The following is a 17,259-nucleotide window of genomic DNA, read 5'->3' on the forward strand; positions in this document are numbered from 1 at the left end:
GTTTGTGTATTTAAAAGTGAGAGGAACAAAACCAGAAGAGAGAGAGAGAATCATTAACAATATCAGCCAATATGGGGAAGTTGGATGGTCGGCAATTTAGTGGAAATAGAGTCAGGGCAAAACAGGAAAGAAACTGTTGAAAGATGTGGGTTTGGGGCTCAGACAGGGAAAGGCTTTAGATACATTAGTTTGGCTCAGTGGGAGGGTGGAAGAGAGGGAAGCAGCAGGGGCAGCTGAATGGGTTGGCTCAATCCGAGTGACAAAGAAGCTCCATGACTTCATCATACTTTTTGTTGGGGGTCAGGATGGAGGAGACAGGGGAGAGGGAGAGCCATTCGAAAGGAATGGACTTGAGTCAGAGATAAAAAAAGTTTCAACAGATTGTTTAACATAAAAGCAGATTTATTTGACTTTCATCCAGGACATTAGTATTTATATGTGGGCTCAAATTTATTTACATCAGAGGCAAATTACCACAATCAACATGTTTGTGATTTGTGATAAACAGCAGAATCAAACTCCAGCAGTCACTTGTCAACTCGCTGATGGCTCAACAGGTTGTATTTCTGAGTGAATCCCTTTCCACATTTGGAGCAGGTGAACGGCCTCTCCCCAGTGTGAATTCGCTGGTGGACAGTGAGTTGGGATGGTCGCCTGAACCCAGTCCCGCAGTGAGTGCACTTGAACGGTCTCTCATCAGTGTGACCACATTGATGAGACATCAGATCACTGGAGCTTTTATAGCATTTCCCGCAGTCTGGACATTTAAAAGGTCTCTCCTCACTGTGAACACGTTGATGGGACACTAGATTGCTGGAACTTTTACAGCACTTCCCAAAATCTGGACATTTGAACGGTCTCTCATCGGTGTGAACTTGCTGATGTGCCATGAGGTGTGATGTCCGAGTGAATCCCTTCCCACAGTCGGTGCAGGTGAACGGCCGCTCCCCAGTGTGAATTCACTGGTGTTCAGTGAGTTGAGATGACCACCTGAACCCAGTCCCGCAGTGAGAGCACCTGAACGGTCTCTGGTGTGTCAGCAGGGTGGATGACTGAGTGAATCCTCTCCCACACTCAGAGCAGGTGAACAGCCTCTCCCCAGTGTTACTGTATTGGTGAATTTCCAGCTCAGACAGGTCTCTGAATCCTTCCCCACATTTCCATGGTTTCTCCTCAGTGTGACTGCACTTGTGTCTTGACAGGCCAGATGATTGTCTAAATCCTTGTCCACACACACAACACATGTACAGTTTCACCCCATTGTGAACCGTGGTTTTTCCTTCCATGCTCAAGGTTCAGTTATATTCAGGTTACAATAAGTTGGGCGACTCAGTCAAATCCTGATGTGATGTTTGGTTTGAGTTTCCTGACTGCAAATCCTCCACTTCTAAAACCCTGTGAAATTGATTTAAAACAGTGAAAAGGGAGTGAGAGAGATCCCACAAAAACACAAAGGCAGGTTGTGAAATTGAGCTGAATGAATCTGGTCATTTGTGGGGCCGGCACCAGAAAAAAGTGACCATGGAAACTGCTGGATTGTCATAAAAACCCAACTGGTTCACTAATGCCTTTCAGGGAAGGGAATCTGCCATCCAGTCTGGGACTCCACAAGGCTCTGGCCTCAATGGATGGAGAGAGAGGTGGGGGCAAAGGAGGGACTTTATGTATCTACAACTCAACCAGTGGTTTGAACCTTAAAACCGTTAACCTGCACACCGAGAAGGATCAGGGTAAGAGGTGTATGTGAACACCATCATCTCCAAATTCCCTCCAATTTTACACACCATCCTCCCTTGTCTGACATCCAGGACTGGATGAGCAGTAATTGCCTTTGTTAAATATTGGAAGATGAAGGCTGTCATCATCAGCCCTGCAACAAATCCCACTTCCTAACCACTGACTCCATCTGTCCCCATTGCGACTGTCTGAGGCTGAACCGGAATATTCACAACCTCAGTGACATGTTTCACTTCAAACTGAGCTTCCAAACATATCCTCATAGAATCTACCGCACGGAGACAGGCCCTTCGGCCCAAACTGGTCCACGCTCACCAAAAATGCCCATGTGAGCTAACTCCATTTGGCCCATATCCCTCTGAACCTTTCCTATCCATGTATCTGTCCAAATGCCTTTTAAATGTTGACAATGGCCCTGCCTCAACCACTTCCTCCGGCAGCTCATTCCACATACGTACCACCCTCTGTGTAAAAAAGCTGCTCCTCAGGTTCCCATTCATTCTTTCTCCTCTTAACTTAAACTTATGCCCTCTAATTCTTAATTCCCCAACCCTGCGAAAAAGACTGAGTGCATTCAACCTATCCATGCCTCTCATGATCTTACACACCTCTATAAGATCACCCCTCAGTCTCCTACGCTCCAAAGAAAAAAGTCCTAGCCCGTCCAATCTCTCCCTGTAACTTGAGTCCTGGCAACATCCTTGTAAATCTCTTCTGCACTCTCTCCAGTTTAATAACATCTTTCCAAATCAAGGTGACCAAAACTGAACACAATATTCCAGGTGCAGCCTCACCAAAGTCCTGTACAACTGCAACATAACTTCCCAACTCCTATACTCAATGCCCTGACTGATAAAGGCCAGCATGCCAAAAGCCTTCTTCACTGCCCTATCTACGTGTGACTCCAACTTAAGAGAACCGTGTACCTGAACTCCAAGGTCCCTCTGTTCCACGATACTCCCTGAGGTCCTCCCATTCACCGTGAAAGTTCTACCTTGGTTTGACTTTCCATGATGCAACACCTCACACTGATCTGTATTTAACTCTATTTGCCACATCACCATCTACACTACCTATTTCCACCTCAGTGACACCGCCCCACTTTGTCCTGGCCTCAGCTCACCTGCTGCTGAAACCGGGTGGAGGAAGAAATTGCTAAGCAGATTATGGATAGGTGTGGGGGTCACAGGGTAGTTGTCATGGGGGACTTTAACTTTCCAAATATTGATTGGAACCTATGTAGGTCGAACAGTTTGGATGGGGCAGTTTTTGTGCAGTGTGTGCAGGAGGGTTTCCTGACACAATATGTGGATAGGCCGACAAGAGGTGGGGCCACATTGGATTTGGTACTGGGAAATGAACCGGGCCAAGTGTTAGATTTGGTTGTGGGAGAGCACTTTGGAGATAGATATAAAAGCAGGGATGTCTTGATATAAAAGCAGGGATGTCTTGATGCACCTGTACAGGGCATTGGTGAGGCCGCAGCTGGAATACTGTGTGCAGTATTGGTCCCCTTATATGAGGAAGGATATATTGGCATTGGAGGGAGTGCAGAGAAGGTTCACCAGGTTGATACCGGAGATGAGGGGTTTGGATTATGAGGAGAGGCTGAGGAGATTGGGTTTGTACTCGTTGGAGTTTAGAAGGATGAGGGGGGATCTTATGGAGACTTATAAGATAATGCGGGGGCTGGATAGGGTGGAGGCGGAGAGATTCTTTCCACTTAGTAAGGAAGTTAAAACTAGAGGACACAGCCTCAAAATAAAGGGGGGTCGGTTTAAGACAGAGTTGAGGAGGAACTTCTTCTCCCAGAGGGTGGTGAATCTCTGGAATTCTCTGCCCACTGAGGTGGTGGAGGCTACCTCGCTGAATATGTTTAAAGCGCGGATGGATGGATTCCTGATCGGTAAGGGTATTAAGGGTTATGGGGATCAGGCGGGTAAGTGGTACTGATCCACGTCAGATCAGCCATGATCTTATTGAATGGCGGGGCAGGCTCGAGGGGCTAGATGGCCTACTCCTGCTCCTATTTCTTATGTTCTTATGATAGTGACCACAATTCGGTGTCTTTTGTTATTGCAATGGAGAGGGATAGGGCCTTACGGCAGGGCAAGGTTTATAATTGAGGGAGAGGTCATTATGATGCGATTAGGCAAGAATTAGGGGGCATAAAATGGGAACAGAAACTGTCGGGGAAAGGCACTAATGAAAAGTGGAACTTTTTCAAGGAACAAATACTGTGTGTCCTTGATAGGTATGTCCCTGTCAGGCAGGGAGGAAATGGCCGAGTGAGGGAACCATGGTTCACAAAAGAGGTGGAATGTCTTGCAAAAAGGAAGAGGGAAGCTTATGAGGAAACAAGGTTCAGATGGCTCGATTGAGGGTTACAGGTTAGCAAGGAATGAGCTGAAAAAGGGGCTTAGGAGAGCTAGGAGGGGGCATGAGAAGTCCTTGGCGGGTCGGATCAAGGAAAATCCCAAGGCCTTATGTGAGGAATAAAAGAATGACCAGGGTGAGGTTAGGGACGGTTAAGGACAGTAGTGGGAACTTGTGTATGGAGTCAGTAGAGATAGGAGAGGTGATGAAAGAATACTTTTCTTCAGTGTTCACCAAGGAGAGGGGTCATGTTTTTGAGGAAGAGAAGGTGTTACAGGCTAATCGGCTGGAGGAAGTAGATGTTCGGCAGGAGGGTGTACTCGCAGTTTTGAATAAACTGAAGGTCGAGAAGTCCCCCGGGCCTGATGAAATATATCCTCGGATTCTTTGGGAGGCAAGGGATGAGATTGCAGAGCCTTTGGCTTTGATCTTTGGGTCCTCACTGTCCACGGGGATGGTGCCAGAGGACTGGAGAGTGGCGAATGTTGTTCCTCTCTTTAAGAAAGGGAATAGAAATGACCCTGGTAATTATAGGCCGGTTAGTCTTACTTCGGTGGTTGGTAAGTTGATGGAAAAGGTCCTTAGGGATGGGATTTACGACCATTTAGAAAGATGCGGATTAATCCGGGATAGTCAGCACGGATTCGTGAAGGGCAAGTCGTGCCTCACAAATTTGATAGAATTTTTTGAGGAGATAACTAAGTGTGTTGACGAAGGTAGGGCAGTTGATGTCAGAAACATGGATTTTAGTAAGGCGTTTGATGAGGTCCCCCATGGTCAGCTTATGATGAAAGTAAGGAGGTTGGGATAGAGGGAAAGTTGGCTGATTAGATAGGTAACTGGCTGTCTGATCAAAGACAGAGGGTGGTGGTGAATGGAAAATTTTCGGACTGGAGGCAGGTTGCTAGCGGAGTGCCACAGGAATCAGTGCTTGGTCCTCTGCTATTTGTGATTTTTATTAATGACCGAGAGGAGGTGGCTGAAGGGTGGATCAGTAAATTTGCTGATGACACCAAGATTGGTGGAGTAGTGGATGAGGTGGAGGGCTGTTATAGACTGTAAAGAGACATAGATAGGATGCAAAGCTGGGCTGAAAAATGGCAGATGGAGTTTAACCCTGATAAATGTGAGGTTTTTCATTTTGGTACGACAAATTTAAGTGTGGATTACAGGGTCAAAGGTGGGGTTCTGAAGACTGTGGAGGAACAGAGAGATCTTGGGGTCCATATCCACAGATCTCTGAAGGTTGCCACTCAAATGGATAGAGCTGTGAAGAAGGCCAATAGTGTGTCAGCTTTTATTAACAGGGGGTTGGAGTTTAAGAGCCGTGGGGTTATGCTGCAACTGTACAGGACCTTGCTGAGACCAAATTTGGAATATTGTGTGCAGTTCTGGTCACCTCACTATAAGAAGGATGTGGAAGCGCTGGAAAGAGTGCAAAGGAGATTTACCAGGATGCTGCCTGGTTTGGAGGGTAAGTCTTATGAGGAAAGGTTGAGGGAGCTCGGGCTGTTCTCTCTGGAGCGGAGGAGGCTGAGGGGAGACTTAATAGAGGTTTATAAAATGATGAAGGGGATAGATAGAGTGACCGTTCAAAGACTATTTCCTCGGGTGGATGGAGGTATGACAAGGGGGCACAACTATAGGGGTCATGGTGGGAGATATAGGAAGGATATCAGAGGTAGGTTCTTTACGCAGAGAGTGGTTGGGGTGTGGAATGTACTGCCTGCAGTGATAGTGGAGTCAGACACTTTAGGAACATATAAGCGGTTATTGGATAGGCACATGGAGCACACCAGGATGATAGGGAGTGGGATAGCTTGATCTTGGTTTCAGATAAAGCTCAGCACAGCATCGTGGGCCGAAGGGCCTGTTCTATGTTCGATGTATGACTTACTCAGTTAATGGTATGTGTTGGGGAGTGTTACAGAACAGAGAGATCTAAGGGTACATGTTCATAGCTCCTTGAAAGTGGAGTCACAGGTGGACAGAGTGGTGAAGAAGGCATTCGGCATGCTTGGTTTCATTGGTCAGAACATTGAATACAGGAGTTGGGACATCTTGTTGAAGTTGTACAAGACATTGGTAAGGCCACACTTGGAATACTATGTACAGTTCTGGTCACCCTATTATAGAAAGGATATTATTAAACTAGAAAGAGTGCAGAAGAGATTTACTAGAATGCTACCAGACTTGATGGTTTGAGTTAGAAGGAGAGGCTGGATAGACTGGGACTTTTTTCTCTTGGGCTGAGGAGGCTGAGGGTGATGTTATAGAGGCCTATAAAATAATGAGGGGCATAGATCAGCTAGATAGTCAATATCTTTTCCCAAAGGTAGGGGAGTCTAAAACTGGGGGGCATAGGTTTAAGGTGAGAGGGGAAGATAGAAAAATGTCCAAAGGGGCAATTGTTTCGCACAGAGGGTGGTGAGTGTCTGGAACAAGCTGCCAGAGGTAGTAGTAGAGGGGGTACAGTTTTGCATTTTAAAAAGCATTGAGACAGTTACATGGGTAAAATGGGTATAGAGGGATATGGGCGAAATGCGGACAATTGGGACGAGCTCAGGGGTTTCAAAAAAAGGGTGGCATGGACAAGTTGGGCCGAAGGGTCTGTTTCCATGCTGTAAACCTCTATGCCTGTTTGCCATGGATCAAACTGACACCCAGGAACTCCCAAATGCTGCAGCTTGAATGTGTACTAATAAACTATTTCTTTTATCCAATGATAATTTATTTTTGTTTTTAAGTATTTTATTAACCTTACCACCTGTTGCTATACTATTTTGATCCTTAGGAACAGAATAAATCTTAGTTACTTCGCAGATACTCACCAAAAATCTGGCTTCTTCTCCTGTAGAAGAGTAAGATCACTTCCCAAAGGCTGAGAAAGTTGGAAAGCAAAAGGGCACCCCCTTCCCTTCCTTCCCTAACTCCCTTAATTACCCAACTCCCAGAACTCTATTCTAAGCTGCACTCAAGTGATGCCGGTTCAGAGCTGTTTCTGAGCTGTAGATTCAATACAATACTCACTTGCAGACATGGACATCAAGGCCTGTATGGGTCTCCAGGCCATCATGCACACCATCATGATAGGGAGGATGGAGATGGTGTTGCCAGCCATGTACATGATGAACAGATTCATGGGCAGCTGTTTCAGTGGGTCCAAGGCGGTGTCCCAGCAGGACTGAAAACAGAAAGTGAGCAGTGTATCAGTAAAGGGGGCCGGTTAGGGGAGGCCATATGCTGATCTTATACCCAGGCCTGGAAGTAAGGATGATGATTAACCCTTTATCACACAGGCTGCTGTGGTTCACCAAGGTACTTCACCACCGTGGACAAACCAGGGGCGTTGTCAGTCACACACTAAAGACACATTCAAATCCAACTTACTTTCTCGACCAGGATCCGGTCTGTTTCTTGGACGCAGATGTCCGGTAGCTGTTTGTCCGAACATGCGACTGGGCACGTGGAGTCTCTCTGGCCACACTGTTGATCACGGCTCCTATGAGAAACAGAAAACACAAATTGGTCACCCTTTCAAGACCTTTTCTCAAGAGGGAGTCTCTCTGTTGAGGACCCCAACGTGGTGGCAATAGTGCCAGCACGAATTAAAGCTTGGGCAAACCTCAGACACACACTGCCATTGCGTGTACCAAACTGCCAGGGTAATGGAGGGATGCAGAAGTGGATTTAGTGTGAATTGATAATCAGGATGCCAATCCGCTTGCCCTCCATTTAGGGACAAAGCGACAAATCACCAGATGTACCAAATTGTATCTTGAAAACAAACACTGCGGGATATTGAGAGAGATCCAGTTCAGCACCCGGCCCTGGAAACGAGCAATCGTTCCTCCAACCACCACCGCAGTTGGCACCTGATCAGGTGGAGGGGCTGAAACCAAAAGGGCATCTCAGGGTTATGACCTGGGGAAAAGATGCCAAGTGGGGTCTGAGTGATTTCTGGAGGATTTGAGGGGCTGCTTTGTGCTGAGGAGCTCGGTGAGGGGTAAAAGAGGCGTGAATAACCCGAAGTTGAGAAGTTTTGGGTTGGTGTCACATCCCCAGGTCGCCTCCGCTGGAGAGGCGAGCTGACCCGGCTTGCCTCCTACTCGAGCCCCCGGCTCCCCGCGCGGCCTCCGCAACTGCTGCCACTGTCGCTCAGGTTGAGCTCGAGGGTCCACGTGTGCCAGCGCGCGCTGTTGGCGAGCCCCGCCCCTGCCGCCATGGCAACGCCTGCCACCGTTAACCGTTCCCCCTTTCAAATCTGATTCCGATCCAGAGAAGAACCCGCGCGCTTCCGTCAACAAAACACTCCGCTGCAATGCGCATGTGCGATCCCAACCTCCTCAGCGTTCTGCGTACACCGCCCATTGCCCCGCCCCCACGTCGCCGCCATCTTTGTTAAGGGCACATTGGTTCTTCATCTTCTGTCCAAACGGAGGACGTCTGCCCCACACAAAGATGGACATCACTTAATTTCAGAGATATTTAAAATATTGCTTTTATCGCTTCAACCGTAACACCGCATAAAACGTCAATAAAACCGAAAGGACCTTGTCTACTCATTCAGCAACCAAAATTATAAGAATCCATTGTTAATAGGTTTCTCCACAGATGCCGCCAGGTCTGCTGAGTTTATCCAGTATTTTCAGTTTAAATTTCCCAATTCCAACATCCGCAGTATTTTACTTTTATTTCCTTCCCATTCTACCTCCAGTGCAACTGGATATCATGAGTAAAGCTACCACCAGGCTGATCCTTCCGGGTGGAACAGTGGTTAGCATTTACAGTGCTTGGGATCTGGATTTGATTCTTGCCTTGGGTGACTGTGCGGAGTCCACCCACTGTGGTTGACAGGGCTCTTGACTGTGTCCAACTCATGCCCCAGGCCACTGCTTGCACCCCCTCCCTCCTAGAAAGAGGACAGGGTTCCCACGTCCTCACGTTTTACCAGACCAGAGACCAGCCTCCGTGTTCAAAGTATCATCCTCCGCCATTGCTGCCAATTCCAGCATGAAGCCACTCCTCAACACATCTTCACCTCACCCCTCACACCCAACAGCATTTCACGCGGAAGGTTGTCTCTGGGACAGCCTGGTCCACGCCTCCATCCCACCCAACATCCCATCCTCTGCCCACAGCATCTTCCCATGCAATGGTAGAGGGTGCAACACCTGCCCCCTTTACCTCCTCCCTGCTCACCATCCCAGGTCCTAAACACCCCTTTCAGGTGAAGCAGCGCTTCACATGCATCTCCTTCAGTCTAGTCTATTGCATTCGCTCCTCCCCATGAAGTCTACTCTCCTACATTGGAGAGACCAAACACAAACTGGGTGATCGCTTTGCTGAACACCTTCAGTCCGCCTGCAAGCAGGACCCAGAACTTCCAGTTCTTGCCGCTTCAACACAGCACCCTGCTCTCCTGTCCACATGTCCATCCTTGGCACTTTGCAATGTTCTAGTGAACCCCAACGCAAACTGGAGGGACAGCACCTCATCTTTTCATTGAACACTTTACAGCCTTCCAGACTAAACATTGAGTTCAACAACTTCAGAGCATGAACTCTCCCCTGCACGTTTATCCCCTTTCCATTTATTTCATTTCATTCTGTTTCTTCTTTTCATCTCATTCACCCATTTTTATCATACTTCTTTCTCGCTTCCATTTTTCTATTTCTTGATTCCTGCTCTCCTTCTTGCCTCCCTCCCACGCACCCCCCGCCCCCCCCCCCCCAACACTCCTCTTTCAGGGCAACTGCCTTAACCACATTTACCTCTGCTCTGCCATTCTGATTGCTTAATGGACATTTTTAGCATCTCTCTCAGCCGTCTTTATCCTAATTTGGATTCCCTTTGTCCACTTACAGCACCCGCCTTCCACCCATAATTTAAATCTTTTCTGCTTTTCTTTGCTCTTAGCTCTGACGAAGGGCCATCCAGACTTGTATTGTTGGCTAGTTACTCAATATTTGTTTTGTTATTCGATATTAAATATTAATACATGTATTTAATACATACGTCTTCATTCTGAATTGAATATCTCGGGAATATGCAACATTGAATTGCAAACTTGACTGACCAATAAAAGAAATCGAGTCACTGGGTAATACACATCCCATGGTGCCTATTTGAGACAGTCAGCTTTTAAACAATATCAAATATCTTTAAAGGGAAAAGATTTAATAATGATTTGCTAGTTATACTTGATCCCTCTTTATTCTGCATGTGAAACATTCTGGCGCCTAAATCCCGTTCATCTATAGGAAAGTCCAGCAGATCTACGCTGAGTTTCGATTTACTCATCTGCCTCAGTGATTTTTTTTCCATTTCTTTATTATGAAGAACAATTTTAAAAATATGCTGCCGGGAAATGTGCGCCATTTCCTCTAGTTCAGTTACACTTTCACTTGTGTCTGTCTTTATGAGCACACACTACTATTACACATGTTTCAGATGGTGATTAACTATGTTAGTCTGCATTTATACATCCTTTAAATTCTGTTATGGACTGAACAAGTTGCTAATATGCGCACGGTGTTAAAAGTACAAACTTTTATTTCCTCATTGCGTCTTAAAATACAGCATTTCTGATTTTGCTGAAAGCATTTGTGGCCGAGTTCCGAGCAAAGATAACACGGCTGCAACATGGAGAATCGGATAATGTTCAGCAACAACGACCATGCAAAACTTCCCTCACACTAAATAAAGTGAATGTTTCTGCCCAGTTTCGAACCGGGGACCTTTCGCGTGTGGGGTGAACGTGATAACCACTACACAACAGAAACAACTGATTGCATAGCGCCGCCAATTGGCCTGGCCACAATGTTCAACTCCACTGTGTTGCTGCAGGTTCGAATGGTTATACTGAGAGCCCATGTCACTGAATACAAGACAAAAATCGTTTCTTTCAACCTGATTTCTCAAGTTATCTTGAACTTCAACCTTTAAAAGCGGTCGTCGGGCAAATATCGAAGGAAGCAATGATTTCTGCTCAATCATTAATGCATCATTCTCATCTTCCTTCGAATAATTTCAACCAATTCTACCCAGTATTTGTTCGTTGTTCAATGTTTAATATTAATATATTTTTATTAATTACATATCTCCTCATTCTGAATGACATATCTCCGAAATAGACAACATTGAATTTCAAACATGGCTGACCAACGAAAGGAATCGAATCACTGGGTAATACACATGTCACGGTGCTTCATTGAGATTGACCACAATCAGCTTTTGAACAAAATCAAATATCTTTAAAGGGAATAGATTTAAGAATGATTTGTTAGTTATACCTGACCCCTCTTTATTCTCTGTATGAAACACTCAGACGTCTAAATCCCATTCAGCTGTAGGAAAGTCCAGTACATCCGCACTGATTCTCGATTTCCTCAACCGTCTGAGTCGTTTTCCCTCTTTGTTTACTCTGAAGAACGATGTTAAAATAATGGTTCCGCGCAATGTGCGCCAATTCCTCTAGTTCAGTTACAGTTTCACTTGTGTCTGCCTTTTTGAGCACACAATACTATTAGACATGGTTCAGATGATGATTCACTTTGTTAGTCTGCATCAACAAAGCCATTAAATTCTGTTGTGGACTGAATGAGTTGCTGATATGTCCACGGTGTCAAAACAGCAACATTTATTTCCTCTCATTAAGTCATAAAAATACAAGATCTCTGATTTTGCTGAAAGATTTTGAGGCCGAGGACAGAGCAAAGATAACATGGCTTTAATATTGAGTTTCGGATAATGTTGAGCAACAAATTTCAATCATGTAAACTTCCCTCACTCTTAATGAACAAATGTTAATAATATTTCGGCATGGTTTTGAACTAGGGACTTTTGTGTCTGAGTTAAATGCAACCACCATTACACTACAGAAACTGCTGGCGTCCGTAGGACACAATGGAACTCTCTTGAAATGTTGCAACATTCATTGGGACTGCTGTAGACATATTGATCCAAGAATGACTTTGATTTGATTTATTATTGTCACATGTATTAACATACAGTGAAAAGTATTGTTTCTTGCGCGCTATACAGGCAAAACATACCGTTCATAGAGAAGGAAATGAGAGTGTGCAGAATGCAGTGTTACAGTCATAGCTAGGGTGCAGAGAAAGATCAGCTTAATGCAAGGTAAGTCCATTCAAACGTCTGACAGCAGCAGGGAAGAAGCTATTCTTGAGCCGGTTGGTATGTGACCTCAGACTTTTGTATCTTTTCCCCGAAGGAAGAAGGTGAAAGAGAGAATGCCCGGGGACATGGAGTCCTTAATTATGCTGGCCGCTTTGCCGAGGCAGCGGAAGTGTAGACAGATTCAATGGATGGGAGGCTGGTTTGTGTGATGTATTGGGCACATTCACGACCTTTTGTAGTTCCTTGCAGTCTTGAGCAGAGCAGGAGCAATGCCAAGCTGTGACACAGCCAGAAAGAATGCTTTCTATGGTACATCTGTAAAAGTTGGTGAGAGTCGTAGTTGACATGCCAAATTTCCTTAATCTTCTGAGCAAGTAGAGGCGTTGGTGGGTTTCTTAACTATAGTGTCGGCATTGGGGAAGGGGTGGGGGGGAGGAACCAGGACAGATAGTTGGTGGTCTGGACACCTAAAAACTTGAAGCTCTCGACCCTTTCTACTTCGTCCCCGTTGATGTAGACAGGGGCATGTTCTCCTTTACGCTTCCTGAAGTCGATGACAATCTCCTTCGTTTTGTTGGCATGGCGGGAGAGATTATTGTTGCTGCACCAATTCACCAGATTCTCTACCTCATTCCTGTACTCTGTCTCATCATTGTTTGAGACCCGACCCACTATAGTGGTGTCGTCAGCAAACTTGAAAATCGAATTGGAGGGGAATTTGGTCACACAGTCATAGGTGTATAAGGAGTATAGTCGGGGGCTGAGAAAACAGCCTTGTTGGGTACTGGTGTTGAGGATGATTGTGGAGGAGGTGTTGTTGTCTATCCTTACAGATTGTGGTCTGTGAGTTAGGAAGTTCAGGATCCAGTCACAGAGGTGGTGCAGAGGCCCAGGCCACGGAGTTTGGAGATGAGTTTCGTGGGAATAATAGTTTTGAAGACTGAGCTGTGGTCAATAAATAGGAGTGTGTCCTTGTTATCTAGGTGATCCAGGGTTGAGTGCAAGGCCAGGGAAATGCCGTCTTGCTGTGGACCTGTTGCGGCGATAGGCAACTGTAGTGGATCCAGGTAGTCCGGGAGGCTGGAATTGATTCGTGCCATGACAAACCTTTCAAAGCACTTCATAATGATGGATGTTAGAGCCACCGGCCGATAGTTATTAAGGCATGCTGCTTGATTTTTCTTAGGTACCGGGATGATGGTCGTCTTCTTGAAGCAGACAGGGACCTCAGATTGTTGTAATGATTGAAAATGGTTGGCAATGGCAAAGAACAATAAGAGTCCCTTCAACCCACCATGCCTATGCCAGCTGTTTTATGACGAGCTACCAAACTGACGTGTCGGTGCGGGCTTGGTGGGCCGAAGGGCCTGTTCCTGTGCTGCACTGTTCTTTGTTCTCATTTCAATTTCCTCCTCTCATTCCATGAAGTTGATTTTTCTCCCTTTCAAGTCATTGTCCAATCCCCATTTGAAGAAGGAGTTTCTGTGGAATCCATGTACAGTTTGCTTTAAGTAACAACGTTTCGCTGACCCAATGGCATAAAGTATTGGATATAGCTTCCCAATATAGTTTTCAATGTAAACATATATTTATTTATGCAATTGATTTCAAATCGAATTTACAAAACGAGTTTAATCGGATAAAGCATCTCCTCATTATTTCTGAATTATATATAATATTAACTCCGCAACTTTCCACAGAGTGTGGAATATAACAGAGGAGAATGAATCACCTATACCTGAAGCAGTCTCCTTGTGTTGTCCTCCTGTGTCCCGAACATCCGATCTGGCAACCTCGAGAATGGTGGGGAATCTGTCTTACCTACACCGACCTCATACGGGGTGGCACGGTAGCACAATGGCACGCTGCTGCCTCACAGCGCCAGGGACTCGAGTTTGATTCCTGGCTTGGGTCTGAGTGGAGTTTGCACGTTCTTCCTGTTTCTGTGTGGATTTGCTCCAGTTTCCTCCCACAATCTGAAACACGTGCTGGTTAGGTGCATTGCTATGCTACATTTCTCCCTTAGTGTACCCGAACAGGTGGCGGAGTATGGCGACTAGGGGATTTTCACAGTAACTTCATTGCAGTATTAATGTAATCCTACTTGTGACATTAATAAATAAACTTTAAACAAGATATGTGTTTGGCTGTTAAAATAAGTACATCCATTATTGCTTATTCTCCAAAAGTGTCCACTGTGGAGTCATCAATTAATGATCACCATTGATGAGAAATAGATTTCTGGCTGTTCCTGTTGTTAAAATGGACAGTTCCATCGCAATGAATATCTAACACGATATTGCCGCACTGACATGCCTCTAGGGAATTCCAGTTCAGAAAGTTACTCTGGAGCTGGTACGCTTTTGACATTGTCCATGGGTGCACTTCTCTTGAGTGTGTCAGTGGCTGTGTTAATCTGATTGTTTATCTTCCTCAGTGATTGTCTGTGTGTCTATGTTTGAGTCGATCAGTTTGAGAATCGATCACTGTGTTTACTTGTCCCTGTGTCTATGCTTTTGTTGATTCTGTGCGGTTCACGAGGCTTCCAGTGAACACGGAGTTGGAGTTATTCATGTATTTTCATAGTTAGCAACTCAGACTAATGTGTCAGAAATCTACAGAATAATTCTGGATTTATAACGAGGGACGTTAGAATTGATGTCAGTGTCTGGGCATATATCTATATGGTTATATATCCTTACACGTGTTGGTCTTTGCACGTGGCCGTGTGTGTATCTGCTCTCTCCGTCTCTGCGTGGGTTTCCTCGGGTGCTCCGGTTTCCTCCCACGGTCCAAAGATGTGCAGGTTAGTTTGATTGGCCATGCTAAATTGACCCCAGTGTCAGGGAGATTAGCGGGGTTAATGTATGAGGTTACGGGAATAGGGCCTGGATAGGCCCTATTCCCGTAACCTCATACCGTACAAACCTCATACCGTACAAATTCTATGATTCTATGATTCTATTATCTAGATATGTGTCAGTCTTTGCAGGTTGCCGTGCGTGCGTCTGTTTCCAATATGCAGCAGTGCGGTCCACGGGAGGGCGCTCTCTGATCACTTATGAAAAATCACGATTCCCTTCTGGAGGGAGCGATTGTTGGAAGATTAAAAATGGGCGGAGAGACGGAGTCACATTGGACGTCATTACACTCCACTGACTGTTTCAACTTCTCAATTTCCAGGTCTTATGCAGACAGTCTGTCTCTGGTGTTCAGACTGGAACTATGGAGCTATGACAGCTCTGTCTGTCTCTGGTTATTGCCCTGGTCATAGGTCGGTCATTTTGAACCTTTGAATGAAATCCGCCAATCACCATATTAATTGCCCATTTCCATTTCTCGGCGATTATTCCGTTGTTGTTACTCCTTCTAACCCGCTGCGTGTCTGTTGTCTATTTTCAGAGATGAGTAACGGTGACTCAGTGTCCCAGTCAGAACCAGGAGTTGAAGCAGCAGAGGGTGAAGATTCAGCAATACCCTGCAGTTACTCTGTATCGAGTTCAGTTGCAGTCTATGTCCTGTTCTGGCATCGCCAGTATCCACACCGAGCTCCTCAGTATCTGCTCAGAGCCGATAGTTATGGATTTACCGACACGGCTCCCGGCCTTAAACATTTCAGCGGGAATCTCAGCCAGACACAAAACACTTTTCACTTGTCCATGAAAGATTTGAAGATGTTAGACAACACCGTGTATTACTGTGCACTCAGACCCACAGTAAATGAGGCTCCCGCGGACCTCGTACAAAAACTGGCGCAGGTCCACAATCAATGGTTCCTTGTCCGCAAAACACATTGCGTTGAATTTCAGAGAAAATGAACCTGACAATGCAGCCTCATCTGAGTGGCTTTCCCTCCCTAACGTCAGTGATTGTCACAGTTGGGAAAATGTGACATTTGGCGCTCAGATTACTCCTGGATAAATCCAATCACAAAACCCACAGATGTCTCGGGTGAATAACTTAATAAATCAATACTTCTAATCTTTCTGCATCAGATGCCTATCTGTCAGGGGAACCTGTTAAATGTGATCCAATATTAAAGGCACACTGAGAGTTGTCACATTTTGAAGTTTCTGGACAGAAATAATGACTGATTGAATCAGTACTTTCCCAGTATAAGAGTAATCCCAGTGGAAACGCAAGTCAATGTGGACTTGGGTGAATACTTATCCCCGGTATAAATAAAGCAGTGACTACTATTATGTTCATGCAGTGGATGCACTCATTAATACCCGCAGAGTAAATGAGGGTAAATTATTTATTTCATTTTAAACTTTATTTAGAAAGAAAAATCTATCTATAAAAAGGGGGATATTGAGTTCGAACGAAAGAGGGTTAACCGAGAAAGAGACAGTGTAACTGATAACGTTATTCACCTTTCATGGAGAGAGAAAGAGAGTGAGAAAAACACACACAGCCCGGGATGGAATGTGTTTGGAGGGAGCCAGCTGTGTTTAGTCCACCACTAACAGTGTTTGGTCCACAGCTGACGTCATCTCAAGGCGACCAGCCAATTGCAACACTGGGAAAACCCCCCAATTTGCCAATGATTGACGCTGCCTCTGATCTGAGTTTACTCCGTGATATAAGACTAGAAGCAACAACATATTTTAAACAGTGTCGCTGTTTACTGTCCATTCAGGAACCACATGTTCCCTGCGTGTTCTACTGATAATAATGGACATGCTGCCCCGTGAGTCTGAGCTCAAATCCTCAGTGTTTGTTCAATGGGTTATATTCACTCACAGATTTCTCACACAGTCTATATGTTGTTACAGGAACCAATGGCCAAACTTCAGTTTCCCAGGAGCCGCCTGAATGAACGGTTCAGGAAGTACAGACGGTAATTTTGAACTGCAGTTATAAAGCTAAGTACGTTGACCAAACTCTATTCTGGTACATCCTGTACCCCGGAGAAGCTCCGAGATATTTATTGAAAAGTTACGGCCAGGGGAAGGGGGATAAGTCTCCTGATTTTTCGGACCAGTTTTCTGCTAATTTGGA

The 17,259-nt window shown here is 45.4% G+C and overlaps 1 protein-coding gene across 1 annotated transcript; it reads right to left on the reverse strand.

Annotated features, from left to right (window-relative positions):
* Positions 1 to 387: 387 nt before the first annotated feature.
* On the reverse strand, positions 388 to 16,049 carry LOC144484169 (uncharacterized). Its single transcript, XM_078202711.1, has 5 exons — positions 15,954 to 16,049; positions 8,140 to 8,429; positions 7,504 to 7,615; positions 7,144 to 7,297; positions 388 to 1,395 (listed from the first exon to the last, which is right to left on the reverse strand). Exons 1-5 carry the CDS (start codon positions 16,047 to 16,049, stop codon positions 1,388 to 1,390), a joined length of 660 nt encoding a protein of 219 aa, XP_078058837.1. The 3' UTR covers positions 388 to 1,387.
* Between the last annotated feature and the right edge of the window lie 1,210 nt (positions 16,050 to 17,259).

The sequence above is a fragment of the Mustelus asterias genome, unplaced genomic scaffold (genome assembly GCF_964213995.1).
Source record: "Mustelus asterias unplaced genomic scaffold, sMusAst1.hap1.1 HAP1_SCAFFOLD_94, whole genome shotgun sequence".
NCBI classification, from domain to species: Eukaryota; Metazoa; Chordata; class Chondrichthyes; order Carcharhiniformes; family Triakidae; genus Mustelus; species Mustelus asterias.

Coding starts and splice junctions, on each gene's coding strand:
- LOC144484169 (XM_078202711.1), bottom strand. CDS start 16,049: ATGTGTTTTGCGGACAAGGAACCATTGATTGTGGACCTGCGCCAGTTT. Junction 8,430..15,953: donor ACTGTGGGTCTGAGTGCACA/GTAATACACGGT, acceptor TGCGCATTGCAG/CGGAGTGTTTTGTTGACGGA. Junction 7,298..7,503: donor ACCGGATCCTGGTCGAGAAA/GTAAGTTGGATT, acceptor TTCTGTTTTCAG/TCCTGCTGGGACACCGCCTT.